At 49.6% G+C, this 16,651-nt stretch overlaps 1 protein-coding gene across 1 annotated transcript; it reads left to right on the top strand.

Annotated features, from left to right (window-relative positions):
• The first annotated feature begins 1,948 nt into the window (after window positions 1-1,948).
• Window positions 1,949-15,670, top strand: LOC119092946 (uncharacterized). The gene is made up of 7 exons (XM_037215845.1): window positions 1,949-1,970; window positions 2,335-2,471; window positions 3,407-3,508; window positions 11,622-12,317; window positions 12,938-13,030; window positions 13,473-13,620; window positions 15,385-15,670. Exons 2-7 carry the CDS (start codon window positions 2,403-2,405, stop codon window positions 15,627-15,629), a joined length of 1,353 nt encoding a protein of 450 aa, XP_037071740.1. The 5' UTR covers window positions 1,949-1,970; window positions 2,335-2,402; the 3' UTR covers window positions 15,630-15,670.
• Window positions 15,671-16,651: the final 981 nt, after the last annotated feature.

Raw genomic sequence — 16,651 nt, forward strand, 5'->3', positions numbered from 1 at the left:
TGGGGTTGGGGAGAGGGACGACCAGCAAGGCAGCGATGTAGGAACCGGGAGTCATTGGTACCTCATGATAGGGGGGGGGGGGGTCCCCAAGTTTTTGTATCACCTGCCAGTTGGTTCTCCAGTTCTGGAAAACAGTTAACTAGCCCTTGGCGCTGCACAGTAAATGCAACCATTTTGAAGGTTTTTATCCACATTTCAACTTTTCATGAGTTATGAATTTCATGAGCTATGAGTGGTAGAGTGGACGCTCGTTCTCCGGGAAGCACGGGCTGGCCGTCTTTTTTAAACTTGATCTCATTCTCATCCACTGTTAAGCACTAATGAAGCCCGTTATCTCTTTTCGGGAAAGGGGCCCTTTCTGGGAAAGGGGCCTGGTGGGTGCAACACTAAGGGGCATACTAGCGCGCCCGGTCAAGGCCTGAAAGGCTATCCCATCCCAGCGCGGGCTGCCTACCGTCTACCATTCTAGGGACACGGGGCGGGGTTTCCTGTTCGATCTGGATGCATCATACACTGGTCACTGGTCCCTTCCCTGACGCGGGACGCCCTGTGGTCTGGGCAGTAGGCTGCAGATCGATGCAGGAGCCCTCATTGACGCAACAAGATCTCTTAGCGCCGCAGGTGGCCCAAAAAATTGGCACAGAGACTCCAGTTCGGCTTGACGGGACCTTGGCTGAAATGGGGTGGAGCGCCCCCTATTTGTGCTGGAGGTCCTGGCTGAGACAGGGCCCTTTCGCTGCCTCATTATGTCCTCTTATTATAAGCTTGTATGTAATATTTCATTGTCAGAGTGCCTCGACCTGCGCAAGGGACCCTCTGGCGTTCGGGTCTAGTCCTTGTGCAGCAAATGTTCCCCAAGCCGACTCGGGAGTCCGGGACTCCTAGCTGACGCAGGGGCCCCTGTAAGGCACTGTGAGTCACTGACTGGCAAAGGGTCCCTCATTTTTGCACGAGCCCCAATCAAGGTAAGTCGCGTGCCCCGGTCTTGTCCCTGGTTGGAAATGAGTCCCCAGGGCTGAGATGGACCCAGAGTCGCGTGTTTGGTGTTAGTAGTTTCTGGCCGCAATAGGGGCCTGCACTGTCCCGGTGGTCTCCTATCGGTGTAAGAAGCCCTCTGACAATTCAGGTCAGGGCCCTATGGTTAGGAGTCCTAAATGTGACCTACAGCCAGCTCTTCAGCCCCCTCATCCTTTCAATTGAGCCTTTGATCGTCGATCCCGAAGTGCCCGTCGGGTTCCTCTTCTAGCTCCCTCGAACACTACCCCTTGGCCCACTCGGAAACCCTTCCCAACACAAGATCCTGTTAGGCACTGTGGGACCCCTAGCCGAACCAGGGCCTCCCACTGACTCAGGGGACTCGACCGACGTAGATCGCGGGATCCAGTCTTGTTCCCGCTTGGGTAATGGACTGTGAGGCCCAGACCGGCGCCGAGCCGACTGTTCGGTACTGGTGGTGACCGGCTGACATAGGTGCCCGCATCGACTCAGGGGCTCCAACCGGTGCAAAGGGCCTCCTGACTAGCATTTGAGGGTCTGGCCCGCAGGGCCAAGAACTTTAATGCTACCTATGGCCAGCCCCTCGGACCCTTTCGTCGGTCCTGAGGGGCCGCCTCCTGTGTCTCCCCCGTGCCTGTGACACCGTGTGCACCTGATTTCCGTGTTTGCCTTGCCATGCTATGAACAACATTTTACTAACTTATCACCTCATGAAGACAGCTCGCCATAAAAAGGAAGATGCCAGGCAAAGTGGGAAATGCGTCGCAGGTTTCGTGTTCGATACTTGGAGCCCGACGGTGGGCCAAAAGCTTTCACTTGCGTGATTTAAGTCCTGTGTGGCTGTTTCAGACCATTTCGCGTACGTGCTGCGATGCAAGATACGATGCCAGGACCAGCTGTCTAAAGTGAACGGGAATCAGCTGACAGACTACCTCGAGTCCCACTTCACTATCTTCAGTTCGCCTACTTCAAGCGTGAGTCGGCGTCTTATCGGGACTTAGAACGAGAGGCGTGAAGTCAACACTCGCGCTTGTGAATCGCTGGAATGTGGCGCCATGGCAATGTGAAGTGTGAGAACATGTTGGCGATGAACGTGCCTCACGCTAGCTGAGGGAGGATTGTTCGAAAGATCTATTGATGATCCATGTTATGGACTCGCGACATGACGAACTTCTCGTGTGTGATTTCGTTATGAGTTTCTCTCGAGTGGGGTTAGTAGTAAAGGAAGAACATTATTTCTGGTTAACATTCATATTTTAAGCCTCAGCAACAGAATACGCTACATCGAGACAGCCTTAGCAGTAAGTGCGCTTCACATTGGACCATTGTTTTTTTCAGAAAATCGTTTACCCGAGGCGTGTAGCAGCGTGGCCAGCTACCTACTGTTCAGGCCAGAGGACGAAGACATGCTGGGCAACAAGCGGCTCTACCTAAAGGAGGACGGAGTGGACGAAAGCTTTTTCGTCCCCAGACCGGTGAGCTATGGCGAGCAGCAATCTATCCCAAAGGAAGTACGTACCGCGGGGCGGCTTGGGGACAAGCAATCGTCATTGTGATGTCAACAACTGGGAACAATCATCACTGGCTTCTTGAAGAAAAAATTCCGTTTAGTCTCCTGGATTAGATCACGAGAGAGAGAGAGAGAGAGAGAGAGAGGAGAGAGAGAGAGAGAGAGACGAGAGAGAGAAGAGAGAGAGAGGAGAGAGAGAGAGCGAGAGAGAGAGAGAGAGAGAAGAGAGAGAGAGAGAGAGAGAGAAAGAGAGAAGGAGAGAAAGAGAGAGAGAGAGAAAGAAAGAAAGAAGAAAGAAAGAAACGAGAGAAAGAGAGAGAGAGAGAGAGAGAGAGAGAGAGAGAGAGATATATATATATATATCTATATATACATATATGTGTGTTGTGTGTGTGTGTGTGTGTGTGTGTGTGTGTGTGTGTGTGTGTGTGCGTGTGTGTGTGTGTGTGTGTGTGTGTGTGTGTGTGTGTGCGTGTGTGTGTGGTGTGTGTGCGTGCGTGCGTGCATGCATACATGCGGTGCGTGCGTGCGGTGCGTGCGTGCGTGCGTGGCGTGCGTGCGTGCGTGCGTGCGTGTGGGTATGATGGGGCTATGACCATTCAGCCATTGGTGGTGACTGGCATGAGAAAAAGACGAAGAAGTTTGCAGAACACGTAGATTGGGCGAGTTCCACTCTAAACCACCTTCATGTGGGGGATGCGGGCAGCAGAAGGAGGACAACGCAATGGCAACCGAAGTCGTATGACTGCATCTGGTTGGTGAAATAGCCTGGATTGTTAGTTCAATCAGTAGGGTATGGGTGCTGTCAAGTGCGATTCTGATACCTACCGTACTTTGTCAAATGGCGGGCCTAAGGAGTTCTTTCCTAAGATAATACGCTGACTTTCCTGGCGTCCACAGGACATTGTTGAGTTTGCGAAGCGAAGAGAACGGGAAAAGAAGCTGGATCGCTACATCCTGGATAACTTCCGGTTCAGTGACGATGCCAGCAAAAAGAAAGGGGTGAGAAACGCTTCTTTGGCGCGGGAAAGCCTGGTGCTGGTATTTCTATGCATGCTTCGGTGATCTTGCGCTGGTAACCTGGCTGCACTGTGGGCAGGGGCGGCGCAACAGGGGGAGGGGAGACAAATGGGGCCATTGCCCCTCCTCCTCTACCGGCAGGCAGAGGGAAGAGTAAATCCCCCAAAACAAGAAATTGGGAGACGCCATTTCCCCAAACTAAAGGCGTTGTAACATACCGTAGATTACCAACGCTCAGATCAAGGACGCCCCTATAAGTGGGCTAGAGAATAAACAATCTGACTCAGATCATTTTCTACATTAAGAGTCCCGTTTTTTGGATTATCAGGTGACCTTTATGAAAAAGTAGGTCATGCTCTAGACCACAAGGCACAATGTTTTGCTATGGTTTTGTTGGCTTGGCTTGGCTTGTTCGCTCTTTGTTGGCTTTGCTGGCTATAAACTACGAGGCCCTGTTGCGGGCTAGGAGGCAATATCTATATTCAGGCCCGCATTTCTGGAGCTGGGGCCCTTTTCATGCATCAGATGGCCGCGGTTCCGAACCGGGATACCCTGTTTTGCGATAGCGTGGCCCCTTGGCTGGATCTGGACGCCCGCCTCGTGAATCAGATGCACCTTGTTCTGGAACGGGAGATACGTTTGTGAATCATAACCTGTTTTAGGCTATCGAGATCATTTTTGATGGATAACTTGAAGAACCCCACTCCCCTTTTTAAAATTGTGGACATTTATTTACTTGGATATTATGCAACTGCTTGATAAAGGAGTATATGTCCTCGATGCCCCCCCCCCCCCCCACCGCTCCGTGAATAATTAACTGTCCAGGAGCCACCCCCCCCCCCCTTGAAGATCCTGTCCCCTAATTCAAAGTCCGTGGCGTCGCCCCAGACTGTGGGGACTTAGCACCGCCAATGCAAAGGTGTGGCCCTGCGAAAAGAAAGATGTAGTTTTTACTGCCCTGTAGCTGGGGTTAGTTGAGCTCGACCCATCTCTGCCGATAGCAGAATAAATAAAAAAAAACATTATTGGAGCGCCACATGGTTGCAGACTTCGCCCTCTCACTATTCTGTATGCCAAAAATATGTGCACATATACTACGAATATAAAAAGCCTGTGATATTCACTACACACTACACAAGCGCTTTTGAGCTATCGACCTGCAAACTAAAATTGTCATCAAATTAAAAGAAAGATCGCAGCACGCTGGCGTTGCAGCACGTCGCTCTTGCTCCGGCGCCAGTTCATGGCGTCATTGTCCAGAACATGCCGCTGCGTCGCTGCGCGGGCCGCCTCAGACTGCAGTCAACATTGACAGTCCGTTCCGGTGCTTTCAGGAGCTGGGCGAATCCTGACTAATGCGGCTGAATATACGGATCTCGTACCAGGTGTAGAGCGGTCCACCGACACGGGGCTGCGGTGGCAGCGCTGGCGGCCGTGTGCGCTCCCTTCCCCGCGGAGGAGGAGGCGCTCAGATCAGGCCGCTACTCTGTTACCAGACAGCATCGCCATTGACAACACTGCCGCCACTCGCACCGCCATACCATCCCTATATTCGCTGCTGACGCGTGGTCCGGGCTGTCGCGAACTTCGACGTCCTCCTGCCGCTGTCTGGCCTTCTACAGCTGGGCCGCAGCTCGGAGACACGGTCGTGCTGTCCGGGTTTTTCGCAAAGCATGTGCCGTTTGCTAACGTTTGTCCAACGTGTTGTCCTCCATCGACTGCTGTCCGCTTTTTTGCGCCAGTTTGCGTCGTTGCAGGTGCATCGTTGTCTACGCAGTTCTCGGGCGCGGTTGAGCAAGGGTGCATGCTGACAGTACATAACCTCTTGACGCCGCTTTGTCAGCATACCAGGCATTTATCTTAGGAGTATTTTGTGACATTGTAAGTCAGTGTATCGCCCGGGCGTTCGGTTGGGGTGCAGCGACACTGCGTCTAAAAAGGGTTTGAGAACCCCTGGAAAGACACGCAATAAATGGTACGCACGGCGTATATTTTTATCTCGGCTGACCACATTCTCACCATATGCAAATGCATCTTTCCACCGGATCAGTGTTGTACGACGTCTAAAAAATTGTAAGACATGATGCGATTCAAACTGACACGGATCAGATGAGTTTATGCCTATTGTGCAGTGTTACTGAATGGACGCTGGAGAAACACTTGTGAACAGCTGATTAATGCAATTTAGAAGTGTTCATGAGTAGTCACTGGAGATGCTGCCGTTGTCATGCATCTCGTCATACAGCGGAGATTGCTGCCACATATAGTATATGTTTGCGTTAAGCCGAGTGTGCCTAGTCAAGTTAGGAATTTTGACTGTGCACATAGGATGGTATGGAATTTTGATTTACAAATTTTGGTGTCGCTGGTTTCTACAAATTCGCCTCCACTGACGACATAATGCTGTAGCCCCAAATTTTATTTGGTTTGTATGGAAGAACAAAGTTATCCGGTAGCCCCCAAGCAACATTCGCTACCTAACACGTCGACATCATTGGGAAGGTATCGTTAGCTCTGCTTAATGACTTTTCGAGGATGTCGATTATCAGCGCTGACAGCAGCTTGCGAACGCGGGGATGGCGGCCATTATGTTGTTTTTTTGTTTACAATCAGCTGAGGGTTGCGAGTGTACGAGTTTAGACGTATGGCAAGGCTGGTCAGTTGATACACACCAATTCATGTCGGCCTACTATATACTTAGATGAGGAACAAGTATTGTGTCGCGTTAATCGGCTGCACCAGGCTCGAGGAAAATCTGATTGCTCTTCGTTGCTTACCAACCCAAACAATGGCCGAGTTTCTAGCGCGCAGTTACCCGCAACATAGAAGCCAGCGTGTTCGTCCTTTCCTGCCCGCTGATTGGTTTATCTTTCAGGATTGTTCTTGTTCACGCAGAGCCATCGATGGGATCGATAAAAATGAATGAACAAAAACTGTTGCAAGACCCAAATGCACATTTAGCAACCAAAATGAACCGTACATAATTCCAAATTCCCCCTAGGCGTGTTTTGAGAAAGCCGAAAACTTTGGACACACTCCCTTTAAAGGCAGCGGTCCCTGTTTGTATAGTGCTTTGAGCTGAAATGGCCACCTTGAAGATCATTTAGGTCAGTTCAGAGCCCTGCTCTTCTTAAGACTTAAAGAAAGTGACATTTGAATAAAGAGCGACTTGTCCCTTCAGTTGTTGAGCTACACTCATTCAAAGATTGAAGACTATTTTGTGCCGACTATTTTAAGGTTACCAAGGCATTCATGATGTCATGATAACGCCATTTACATCCTGCCATTTCACTGGCCATGCAGTATTCAAGGTCCATAAAGCTAGAATTGTCGAGTTGTTCATATCTGGCGTGTGTGAGCACGATTTTCAGATGTGGTAACCGTTCATTGCATAGGTGTTAGAATGTTTCAGAACGTGAGGGCCAAGCTCAGGGCGTACTTCAGGAACTTCTTCTGGTAATCAAGCCCGATGGCCGGGGGTAGGTGTAGAAATGGAGGTTATTATCGCTCTTTATTCAAATGTCATAGCTGCTATGCTAGATATGCATCTAGAGCTGCTTCTCACTAGTGCACAATCTTGCCCTTTCGACTCATCTATGTCATCCGGCAAATAAGGCTATTCAGATTCCCAAGATTATGCGGCCATTTCAGTATGGGGAGGCGAAACTTCACGAGCGGATAGGCGTTTTGGGGCATTGATTAGCATCTGCCTCCACAGGGTGGATACCAAAATACGGCCTGAACTTAGGCTGGTGAGCATATCGAACGTGAATCGATGGCTCACAGTGCAAGACTTATCACAGCATTTTAGTCGGAAGCAAATTCGGAAGCTTGAAACTGCCAAAGCAACGTGACAAAAGCCATAAACTGAAAATTATTTAAAAACCAAGCTACAGAATGAAAGACCTATCATATATTCCTTATCTGGGCTCTGCTTCCGTCCGCCGTCGGCGGCCACTACCCTGGCCCGGCTGTCTCCCGCATGAACGACTGCGAACTGATCGTATGGCTGCTTTGTTGCATATTTCTGGAACAGCATTGCTGCTAAATCGTGTGTAAAACATATGGTGGACAACTGCAACAATATCTTTTTCCCAGTTGTCTTCCTTTACACCACACCACCCCAGAAAAAGCCCCCTGCGAAGCTGCCTGTTTTAGGTATGAATTGGTCCAACGGATATTTAATTTCCACCATGCAACGCAGGCAACTTGATCTGCCTTTGTATAAAAGCGGGGACGTAACCAGAGTCTTGCCAAGGGGGACACAGAGTTGGCAAAGGGCCCTCTTATGGTAACCCCCCAAAATCCTTAGATATAGTTTAGTTGTTAACAAGGGATACAGTTTTCTTCGTTTTGTTCTTATTTTTACCTTACAACCAGAACAGAAACCACAGCTACCATGAGATCAATTCTGTTTGCATTTGGAAGTCCATATGTACCCTGCAAACATCATGCGCTAAACGACCGCATGAAATAAATTACTGACGCCCTTGATTTACAATAGTTAAGTGGACTGTTTCAAAACCGATACAAATCAGAAGCTTTGTCAAAATTGTTTATTTGGATTCCACAGACATTAAAGACATCGTGAGGGTAGATTGTGGATCGCCATGTTTGATCGAAATTTGGAGATGAAACTTTGATCGAAGATTGAGTGGTCAACAAAGTGTTTGGCACGGCCAAGCCATATCAATACACTTGTTAAGTCACATGCCAAGGTGGATGAAAATAGTGACGCCTCTGAAGTAATTCCCTTTAGACACTCAAATCGATTAGTGACACAGGCTATGTAACGAAGTTTTGAGCATGCGCAATCGCAAATCTTGGCAATCAGAACCTCGACGCCAGGCGTTGCAGTCTCCGAATGCCGCGCAGCGTCGGTCTAGTAGCTAACGCTGCGATGTGGTTAACGGGTGGACGAAAATGATGACGCTTCTGAAAGAAGTACCTATGAGCGCTTCATACATTAAATCTTGAATATGGAAGGCAGTCTGGGCCCATATTTCACGTGTGCAATTTGTAAACTAATGATAGGAATGAATTGGCCTTCAAACCACCTCAAAGTGGGGCTGCAGTCTGGAGGTGGACGTTTAAGAGTTTTTTATTTTATTATTTTGTGTTTATTTTGCGTGTTCCTGTAACTATCAATCTGTCCTGAAGAGAGCTCAATACGTTGCCCGCGTCTGGTGGCACTTGCAGTGGCCGACGCCGTTCGGCTTTACGGCAGCTGCAACCCAGGCCATCGCTGTCCTTGCCCTCGAGGTTGCGGACGGGCATGTTCTCAAATCTTTTGGTGTAATTTGTTTCACTTATCCATTTTGAATAAGTGTACGTTCTCAGATAAATATGGGATTGCCTTTTTTGATTTTTAAAAAATCATTTCGACACTCTCTATTCAACATTAATGAGACCCCACTCTACTTGATAGAGACCCCTCACTCCTTTCCGAGCAGTGGGCCCCTCGAGCAGAACACCAGGGGCACATTATCATTTTTGGTGAAGGGTTGAAGGGCCATTCTGTCCCATCGCGACGTGCCTTCTGACTATCATTGTGACGACACTCGGCGGGGTCTCCTGGTCGACTCGGAGATCATTAGGAGGATATACCATATCACATTGTTCCCTTCCCTGACACGGGAAGCCTTCTGACCCGCACATTTGACCCCCAATCAGCACAGGAACCCTCACTGATGCAACAATATCCCTGATCGCCGCAGGTGGTCCAATAATTGTCACATACACCCCAGTTCCATGCTTTTCTGTGTTCATCGCAGATATTGAAAACTCTCTTAACGTAGATTGCAGATGGAATGAGGTCCCCAATTCGTATTAAGACGGCCAATCCATGTTCGTCCTAGAATGTTCAAAATTCGGTCAGAATTGATTACCGATAACAACTATGTAATATGGTTTTGAACATGCGCGCTCGTAAGTCGCAGCAACGAGTCTCGACGTCGGGCGTTGCAGTCTCCATAGGTCGCGTGGCGTCGGCTCTGCGCCTGTGGTACTTTACGATAGCCAATGAGCAATCGAAAAAGATGACAATTCTTGACGAAGATGGCTGACACCCAAGCACTGAACAATGTTTGGTTCAGCACACAGCCAGCTCCGCCGCGGACAACCTGTCGGGAGATTACAGAACTACAAGTGAGTGCTGTCCTACAGATGTTTCAGGACGCATTCAATGACGTGTTGAGGAGCATATTTATTAAACATTGAAATTTTGTTGTTAAGAGCAAATTTCCATTTAAAAGCATACCAATCGTTATAAGTTAGTTTATTTCATCATAACTGGTGCTTCCCTCAATATCGTGAAATATGCAACCTTCGGTTTCAACAGAAAATAATGGCCCTTGAATGGAATGTTCCACATTGGAAGATATCAAAGCAGTGTCAGATGTGATGGAATAAGCTCACCTTCAACTATCGGTAGGCTTTTAAGCGGAAAAGACTGCTCTGTCTGTATGCTCTGTCTGTAGACAACACAATCTCTCTTTTTAGTAGATACGCTTCTCAATACGTCCATTTGATTGCGTTTTGGAACGTCATGTATGACGTCGAAGTGCTGCCAAATTGGCGCGCGAAATTGCCACCCTAGCACTCGCAGGTAGTACTTCAACTCATCGAAAGATGGCAGTGGCGTTACCGGAAGTGCTCACTGAGCCATATATCATTGTGTGCTTGTTTTTACACTATCTCGTAGTGTTCTGGCATTTTTATTCCTGCGTGTAAGATGTTAACTTACCTTTACATGCTTGGTTATCGCAAGGCGAAGATTCCTCAGGCGCGTGCAGCCATTTCCCGATAATATGCTTCTTGGCCTTGAACGTTGTATGGCCTATAGGGTGGCAGGATTTGGATGAAGTTGGTGCGGCGTAATGCATGCCTGAATGGCCTTGTAATATTCTGCGCAAAATAGTCCGCAAAGCTTTGCGCGCGTGTAACTCAGAAGCTATGGGGTTGTAGGTTTGTAAAACTAAGAACCTTAGATTAGATCCCAGGGCTGTGAACTGCACCGAATAATCTTTGAAATGTCCGTTTCAGTTCAAAACCTCATACAAATGTGGAACACTCACTCAAGTTATACTGCATTTGCAAAGCCATGACTACTTGGCAGTAGAGCATTTTGCGTCAGAGACAGTTTTTTTTTAGCTGTTCACCGGACAGCACAAAGTGCTTCATCCACTTATTGCCTGTGCCGCATGTGCCGGGGCTTGTTACGGAAATACCTAATCGGAGCAGCTAACACAACCGTGAGCGTTTCTCAGTCGAAATGGAAGAGAATCTTCGGGTCTGCACGTGGCATCTTAGGCATGCTTTCTATATGTTTTCAAAATGTTCCCGTCTCTGTCAAAACGGTCACTTCTTGTCAGGCGCTTTGCGTCAAGCGTGCTGTAATACATCGATTGATACTGTACCGCTCGCATTCCATTGAAGCTGCCCACGTCGTACAGCATACATTGGGGCTGCAGCGTCATGGTGTTTCCCTGCCTGCCGGTTTGTGAGAGAAGTTTTCAGTAATGTCCCTGGAAGCAGAGTGAATGGCCAAACCAAAAAGGCTATCACGACTCGGGCTACGGTGAGTCAACTGGATTCTATTTCGGCCTAAAACGTAGTCTATTTCTGGCATGGAATGGATTTCCGGTGAGATACAACAAATGCATGGAAAACAAGCTTAGTTCCATGCATCATGCCGCACATTGGACACTCCGGTCTTCACGACAGTATCTGTAGTAGATAGTAGATAGTAGATAGTCTACCTGTAGTAGATAGTAGATAGTCTACCAGATAGATCATGCCGCCAGTCTTCACGATCACAAAGTAACACAGTAAACCACCCGCACTGCCAGGCATTCGTCGTGATACACCCATCGCTGACGTTTTTTGTTGCATGTCCGGCTGTGCTGGTGCGTGCTTTTTGGGACAGAAAACTATCGGTGTGGCTGATTTCCCACCGCACATTTCACACACTAGCAGCATAGCGCTGGCCACGGAGTGGCGCACGGCCTCGTGAGGCGGCTCTCTCAGCGCAAGAGGACGTTCGGTTCGCTGCCGTGACCGTGACATGTGCGCGTCTCTCTGCCTGCGCCAACAGGAGACTGGTGCGAGATTACCGCCCAGGACGGACCAGCAGGCCAGCTCGGACAGCCAGCCGACGGCTGACCGCGACGCTCGCGCAGAACCGGCGGCCGATGCGACCGAGGATGTGGAAGCCCGGCATGCCACAAGCGTAGACCCTGGCCCCATCCGGAATGAGGAGTTAGATTCAGACCCTGAGATCATTCCAGATCCTGACAGCGATCCAGACCACGCGATCACTTCGGACTCAAGCAGCCCGACTGATTTGAACTATGCGGTTAGTACGGAATCCCCTGACAGATCGGATCGGGACAAAAAGCCAGATCCAGAGCCTAGGCCAGCAATTAGAGATGAACCTGACAGGAAGCTAGACCCAGAGAGCATCGAGTTACGTCCAAAAACTAAGACTAGACATGCCGCTGAGATCAGCCCAGGTCATGAACCAGCTCCAGACCTGGTGACAAGTCAAGCCGACCCTCAGGCCAATCCCACCGCTGACACCAGTGCGAAGCGGTCGGCCCGTTCGGTGAACAACCGGTTGCTGGAGCTGCATGACCGGGTGCTGGCCGGTCCGCCGTGGCGCCCACTCGGCGCCTGGCTCGAGAGGACCCACGTGACCAGCGGCCCCGCCGAGCTGCGCGGCGAACATCGGTTTGTGGCCGACGGCATGCTGACGTCACGCGACTGCCGCCGGCTGATCGACATCCTGCAGGTCAGCGATAGTCCGCTCGGTTCATGTTCTAGTTGCACGCGCGGACCCAGATCGAGGCTCAGCTGTCTGTCAGATGCAAACGCAAATGACTGTGGCAGCAGGCGAAACGAATAACGTTTTCGGCCAAGGCCAGAAACGTGTGAGGATCAGGGGATATGCAAGTTATTGACGCGCACGAGTGTAGTCTTCATTTGTTCTGCACAAGGTATACACGAGGAATAAGCGCTAGGGCAGAATGATCCTGTCAGGCAGTTAGCCATAGCTTTTTCGGGGGAGAACAGGAAGGCGATGTCATGTTTTCTCAACCTCCTGTGACTTTAAACACCATCCCCGCGAAATCCATCGAAAGCTAACGTAAACGTCTTGACTTGAGCAGTGTAGCATGGCCCACGTGGCCCCTCTTGGTCACGTCACTCCAGTGGTGTTGAAATGCCTTAATAGTTCCAGCGAACAACTCATTGTTTTCCACGTAAACATGAGCCCGCATTAAGTAACTCTCAAACACGTGGGTTTACCCTGGCTCGAGCTTGTATCGATGAATTCTACTCAAAGCCCTCCTTGTTGTACGTGTAAACGGTTCCGACACACAGCAAGCGGTTTGCAGTGTTCCGCTCTTGCAGGCAGCGGGAGTGGCGGGCGATGGTTACCGCCAGAGGGTACCGCACACTCCGTTTGAAGAGTTTCGCGGTCTGTCGTTCGGCCGCCTTGTCGTGGTGAGCTATCCACAGAACCGTTTCGTTTATTGGAATCGCATCGTTCTCATTTTTACGTTCCTCTTTGCCTCATCGCATAATGACACTAACATACATTGCACTCTGTGAATTTTAAATATTACCTATCAGCAAATACATTTTTAAACTGTCACATTTTATTGAAACAAAATCTGAAATATCCCATTAAAAACTGGGCTTTGCTAGCGCCTTAAGGAAATATTTTGATAAGTGCGATAGCATTAACCTGCTAGTTAAACTAATTATACCCGATGCCGCGTCCACGCTCCACCTGAGCACATCCGAACACGCTATCGCCTCCTCCGGAAGCATGTGGTGCCGTCATGATGTCCTCTAAGCAGTGATCGCTGGAACCATGAAAGGCCAGGCCGCACCGCTGACCACGATCCGCTCCGGTCTGACATTTGACCGCGCCCGGCTTCAGAAGGTGGCACGTGACGAGGCGTCGCGGAACAGTCTGCGCTTCCTGATGGACGTGGCGGACGCGGCGAGGCTGTTCGTGGCCCGGCAGTTCGGCGTGGTCGAGCTCCACTCGTCCTACACACACCTGGTGGGCAGGACGTACCTGCCCGGTGAGTGCTGGCGACCAGAAGGTGCCCGCACGCTCTCTGTGCCTTGATGCGCCTTTCACTCATCACGGCGACCTATCAACAGATCTTTTCGCTTGGTGGTAGCGTGTCACTGCAGCGCGCGACCGAAGCGGCCTCGATTGTCGCGTACGAGTGTCTAATTTATTGACAAGTGTGACGGGCTGGGGCAAAAGCGTTACATGGACAGGATGTCGATCCCTCGTAAAAGCCGCACGGGCATGATTCAGGCCACCACATTGTACACTCGTTAGTAAAATAAAAGCAAGGCACCACCATGGTTGCTGGGATGTGACAACAGTAAAAGCTCGGCGAACGTAAACGGACACGAAGTCAAAAACCATGAAGTGAGGGGTTAAAGGGTCAAACGTGATGAAGTCAAACAGCAAAAAGTCATGGTAGACATACATGAAATGCATAAAAGTTAAGCAGTAAGGGTCAAAGGAACAACAAATCAAATAGCAGGAACTGAAAAAGATAAGTCATGTGCAAAAAGTCGAATAGGCAGAAATGGACAAGGATAGCAAGTGAAATGACGAAAAGTGGAATGTTGAATAGTTAAAAGATGAAAGTCAAACATAAAATTATCGGGGGTGAAAGCCAAAAGGCATAAAAACCACATAAATTACAGAGAAAAGGAGAGCTTGTTGCCCTTCGGCCTCTCCAATTACATATAAAACGGTAAAAAGGCAAGCTAAGAACTGCAAAACAAAATGAAACAGGTTCCTGGAATGCCTAAAGTAAACAAGCTAAAATACTCTCTTGCCCATTGGCCGGCAGTACATTCAGGTTAAATCCAGGAACTGAGGCCTTTCCATATCCACAGGAACTGTGCGTCTCAACTGCTTTCAAGCTTGGACTCCTTTAGATGTCAGCATCGCTCCTTGCACGCCTGCAGAGGCACGGGTCCGAAACTAGGGCGTATGCAATTTTAGTGGAAGTCCCTGTTCAAGAAACCAGACCGGCGTGAACTAGGTGACCTAGGCATCCAGAGCCCCACTTGACTTCCGTGGAATCCGTGGTCCGTGGAAAACCACGTCCATCTCAATATCTGTCCATACAGCTGCGAAGCATTATAACTTCGTTGACCAACTTTATCACAGTTTTTGATGCACAGTAGCTAATTACAAGGCGAACTACTTGTAACAATAACTGTGGCTCTTCACGATTTAAACCGGCCCAATCACAAAAAGCTGTCTCACCAGCAAAAAGTAAGTTTCCAGGTTTTAGTAGGTCCTCGTGTTTAACAGTGCTTTTTGTTTCTTTTAGTGGTCTCCGTGATCCAACAAATATGGTTAACTGTGCCTCCCCAGGGCCCAAAATAACTGAGAAACGTGATATACGTTTTGTTGAAATTGGGGAAGTCGGCATAGTCCTAAGGGGCTGGAATAAAGAATAGTGATAGGGCTGTTGATTGGCTCCCAATTGGCTCTGTTGATGACCGTCGATTGGCTCCCAATCAGTGTTGTGCAATGAACAATGACGCAACAAAAGAGTGTGTCGTATTGAGAATGATACTTTCTTAACAAAAAAATTGTGTTGTTTTGAACAGTATTTTCCACATAAGAGTGCACCAGTGCATAAGAGAAGTTAGAGTGCATAAGGGTAGTTAAAAATGAGTTTCTTCTATCACATCTGATGATTGCTTCAATATCTTCAAATGTGGAACATTCCCTTTAAGGCAGCCTGAGTATCATGCTGTATCGACCACTGAGGTACCACCGCTGAAACCAATATGCTTTTTGGCAGGTCTGGGACAGAAACGTCCAGCCTCTGATCTGAGCCATCCAATCCACGTGGACAACTGTTTATTATTCGACAACGGAACGTGCTCGCGAGGCAAGGGCGCTTACATTCACCGCCACTACAGTGCCATCCTCTACCTGAACGACAACTTCAAAGGCGGCGAGTTTGTATTCGCCAGGGATCTGATCGATAGAAAGCCAGTGGTGAGTGTCGCTGCACGATCAAACAGTTTTGGACGAGACTGCTAGATTTTAGAAATGTGGTGCCAACCCCTTCGCATCGGCTGTGCATACGTCTCCCCCGTTGTCGCCGCAAAGCATTCCGCCCCAGCGTACCCAGCTCTAGGATGTGGGGTGAATCTTCACGCCCAATCTACAGGCATAGCTGTCCGCCCAGCCGTCGCAGTGCAGCGCCGGTGAGCTGTCCCACTGACCCAGCACCTCCTCGCGGCGGCGCCAGGTGCGCGTGCGTGCGCACTGCGGCAGACTGGTGGGCTTCTCGGCTGGCACGGAAAACCCGCACGGCGTACTGGCCGTCACGGCCGGCACCCGCTACGCCCTGGCCATGTGGTACACTGAGACGGCCGCGCAGCGCGAGGACGAGAAGATGGTCGCCGAGCTGTACCTGCACGACCCCAGCATGGCAGGTGCGAGTCCCGCGGAATGACCCGATCATGACGTGTGTGACCCTGTTGCCTGGTCCGGCTAAATTAGGCATGGGTATTATTTCGCAACCGGAGAATGTAGGTCTTACTGCATGAGCCGAGCATGATGGGCACGAATTTCACTACGTGGCCTTCATCACGAAATCTATGTCGTCTCCCTGACGGACAGAGCACGGAGGACGTGGCTAACTACAAAAAAACAAAAACATTCCCTCCAAGCACGCTTTGCCTTGCTGCGCAGCAAGAGTCCCACTGATATACCTGCCTGCCAAAGTGCTTTTCCGCATCGACCATGCTTGTTAAGAGTATATTCCGAGTAAAATGAGAATATACCGTACCGTATGCGCTGAGTAAGCGCTGCACTGCAGCACTCAAAAGGTAAATGGACAAAAAGAAATGGTGGAGAGGACGAGATATGTTTGCCACGGTAGAGCCCACACCGCCATGGTGCCGTGCCTTTCTTCGATCTCTACTAAAAGCGCGGCGTGTTGTCTTGACTAGGAGAAAACAAGCGGATTTCCGGTCTTGTGAATGTGCACAAATCGCGAAAATCGCAACGCGAATTACTGACCGTTGAGCATCGGTTTCACAAACACAGGCAGCTAG

Source organism: Pollicipes pollicipes, unplaced genomic scaffold (genome assembly GCF_011947565.3).
Source record: "Pollicipes pollicipes isolate AB1234 unplaced genomic scaffold, Ppol_2.1 Scaffold_3718;HRSCAF=4362_pilon_pilon_pilon, whole genome shotgun sequence".
NCBI classification, from domain to species: Eukaryota; Metazoa; Arthropoda; class Thecostraca; order Pollicipedomorpha; family Pollicipedidae; genus Pollicipes; species Pollicipes pollicipes.

What these genes read in the sequence shown, in the direction of transcription:
- LOC119092946 (XM_037215845.1), top strand. Translation starts at nt 2,403, where the DNA reads ATGCTGGGCAACAAGCGGCTCTACCTAAAGGAGGACGGAGTGGACGAA. An exon ending in GGCTGATCGACATCCTGCAG is followed by an intron (nt 12,318 to 12,937) that starts GTCAGCGATAGT and finishes CCGCTCTTGCAG; the next exon opens with GCAGCGGGAGTGGCGGGCGA. An exon ending in CGTTCGGCCGCCTTGTCGTG is followed by an intron (nt 13,031 to 13,472) that starts GTGAGCTATCCA and finishes GCCCGGCTTCAG; the next exon opens with AAGGTGGCACGTGACGAGGC.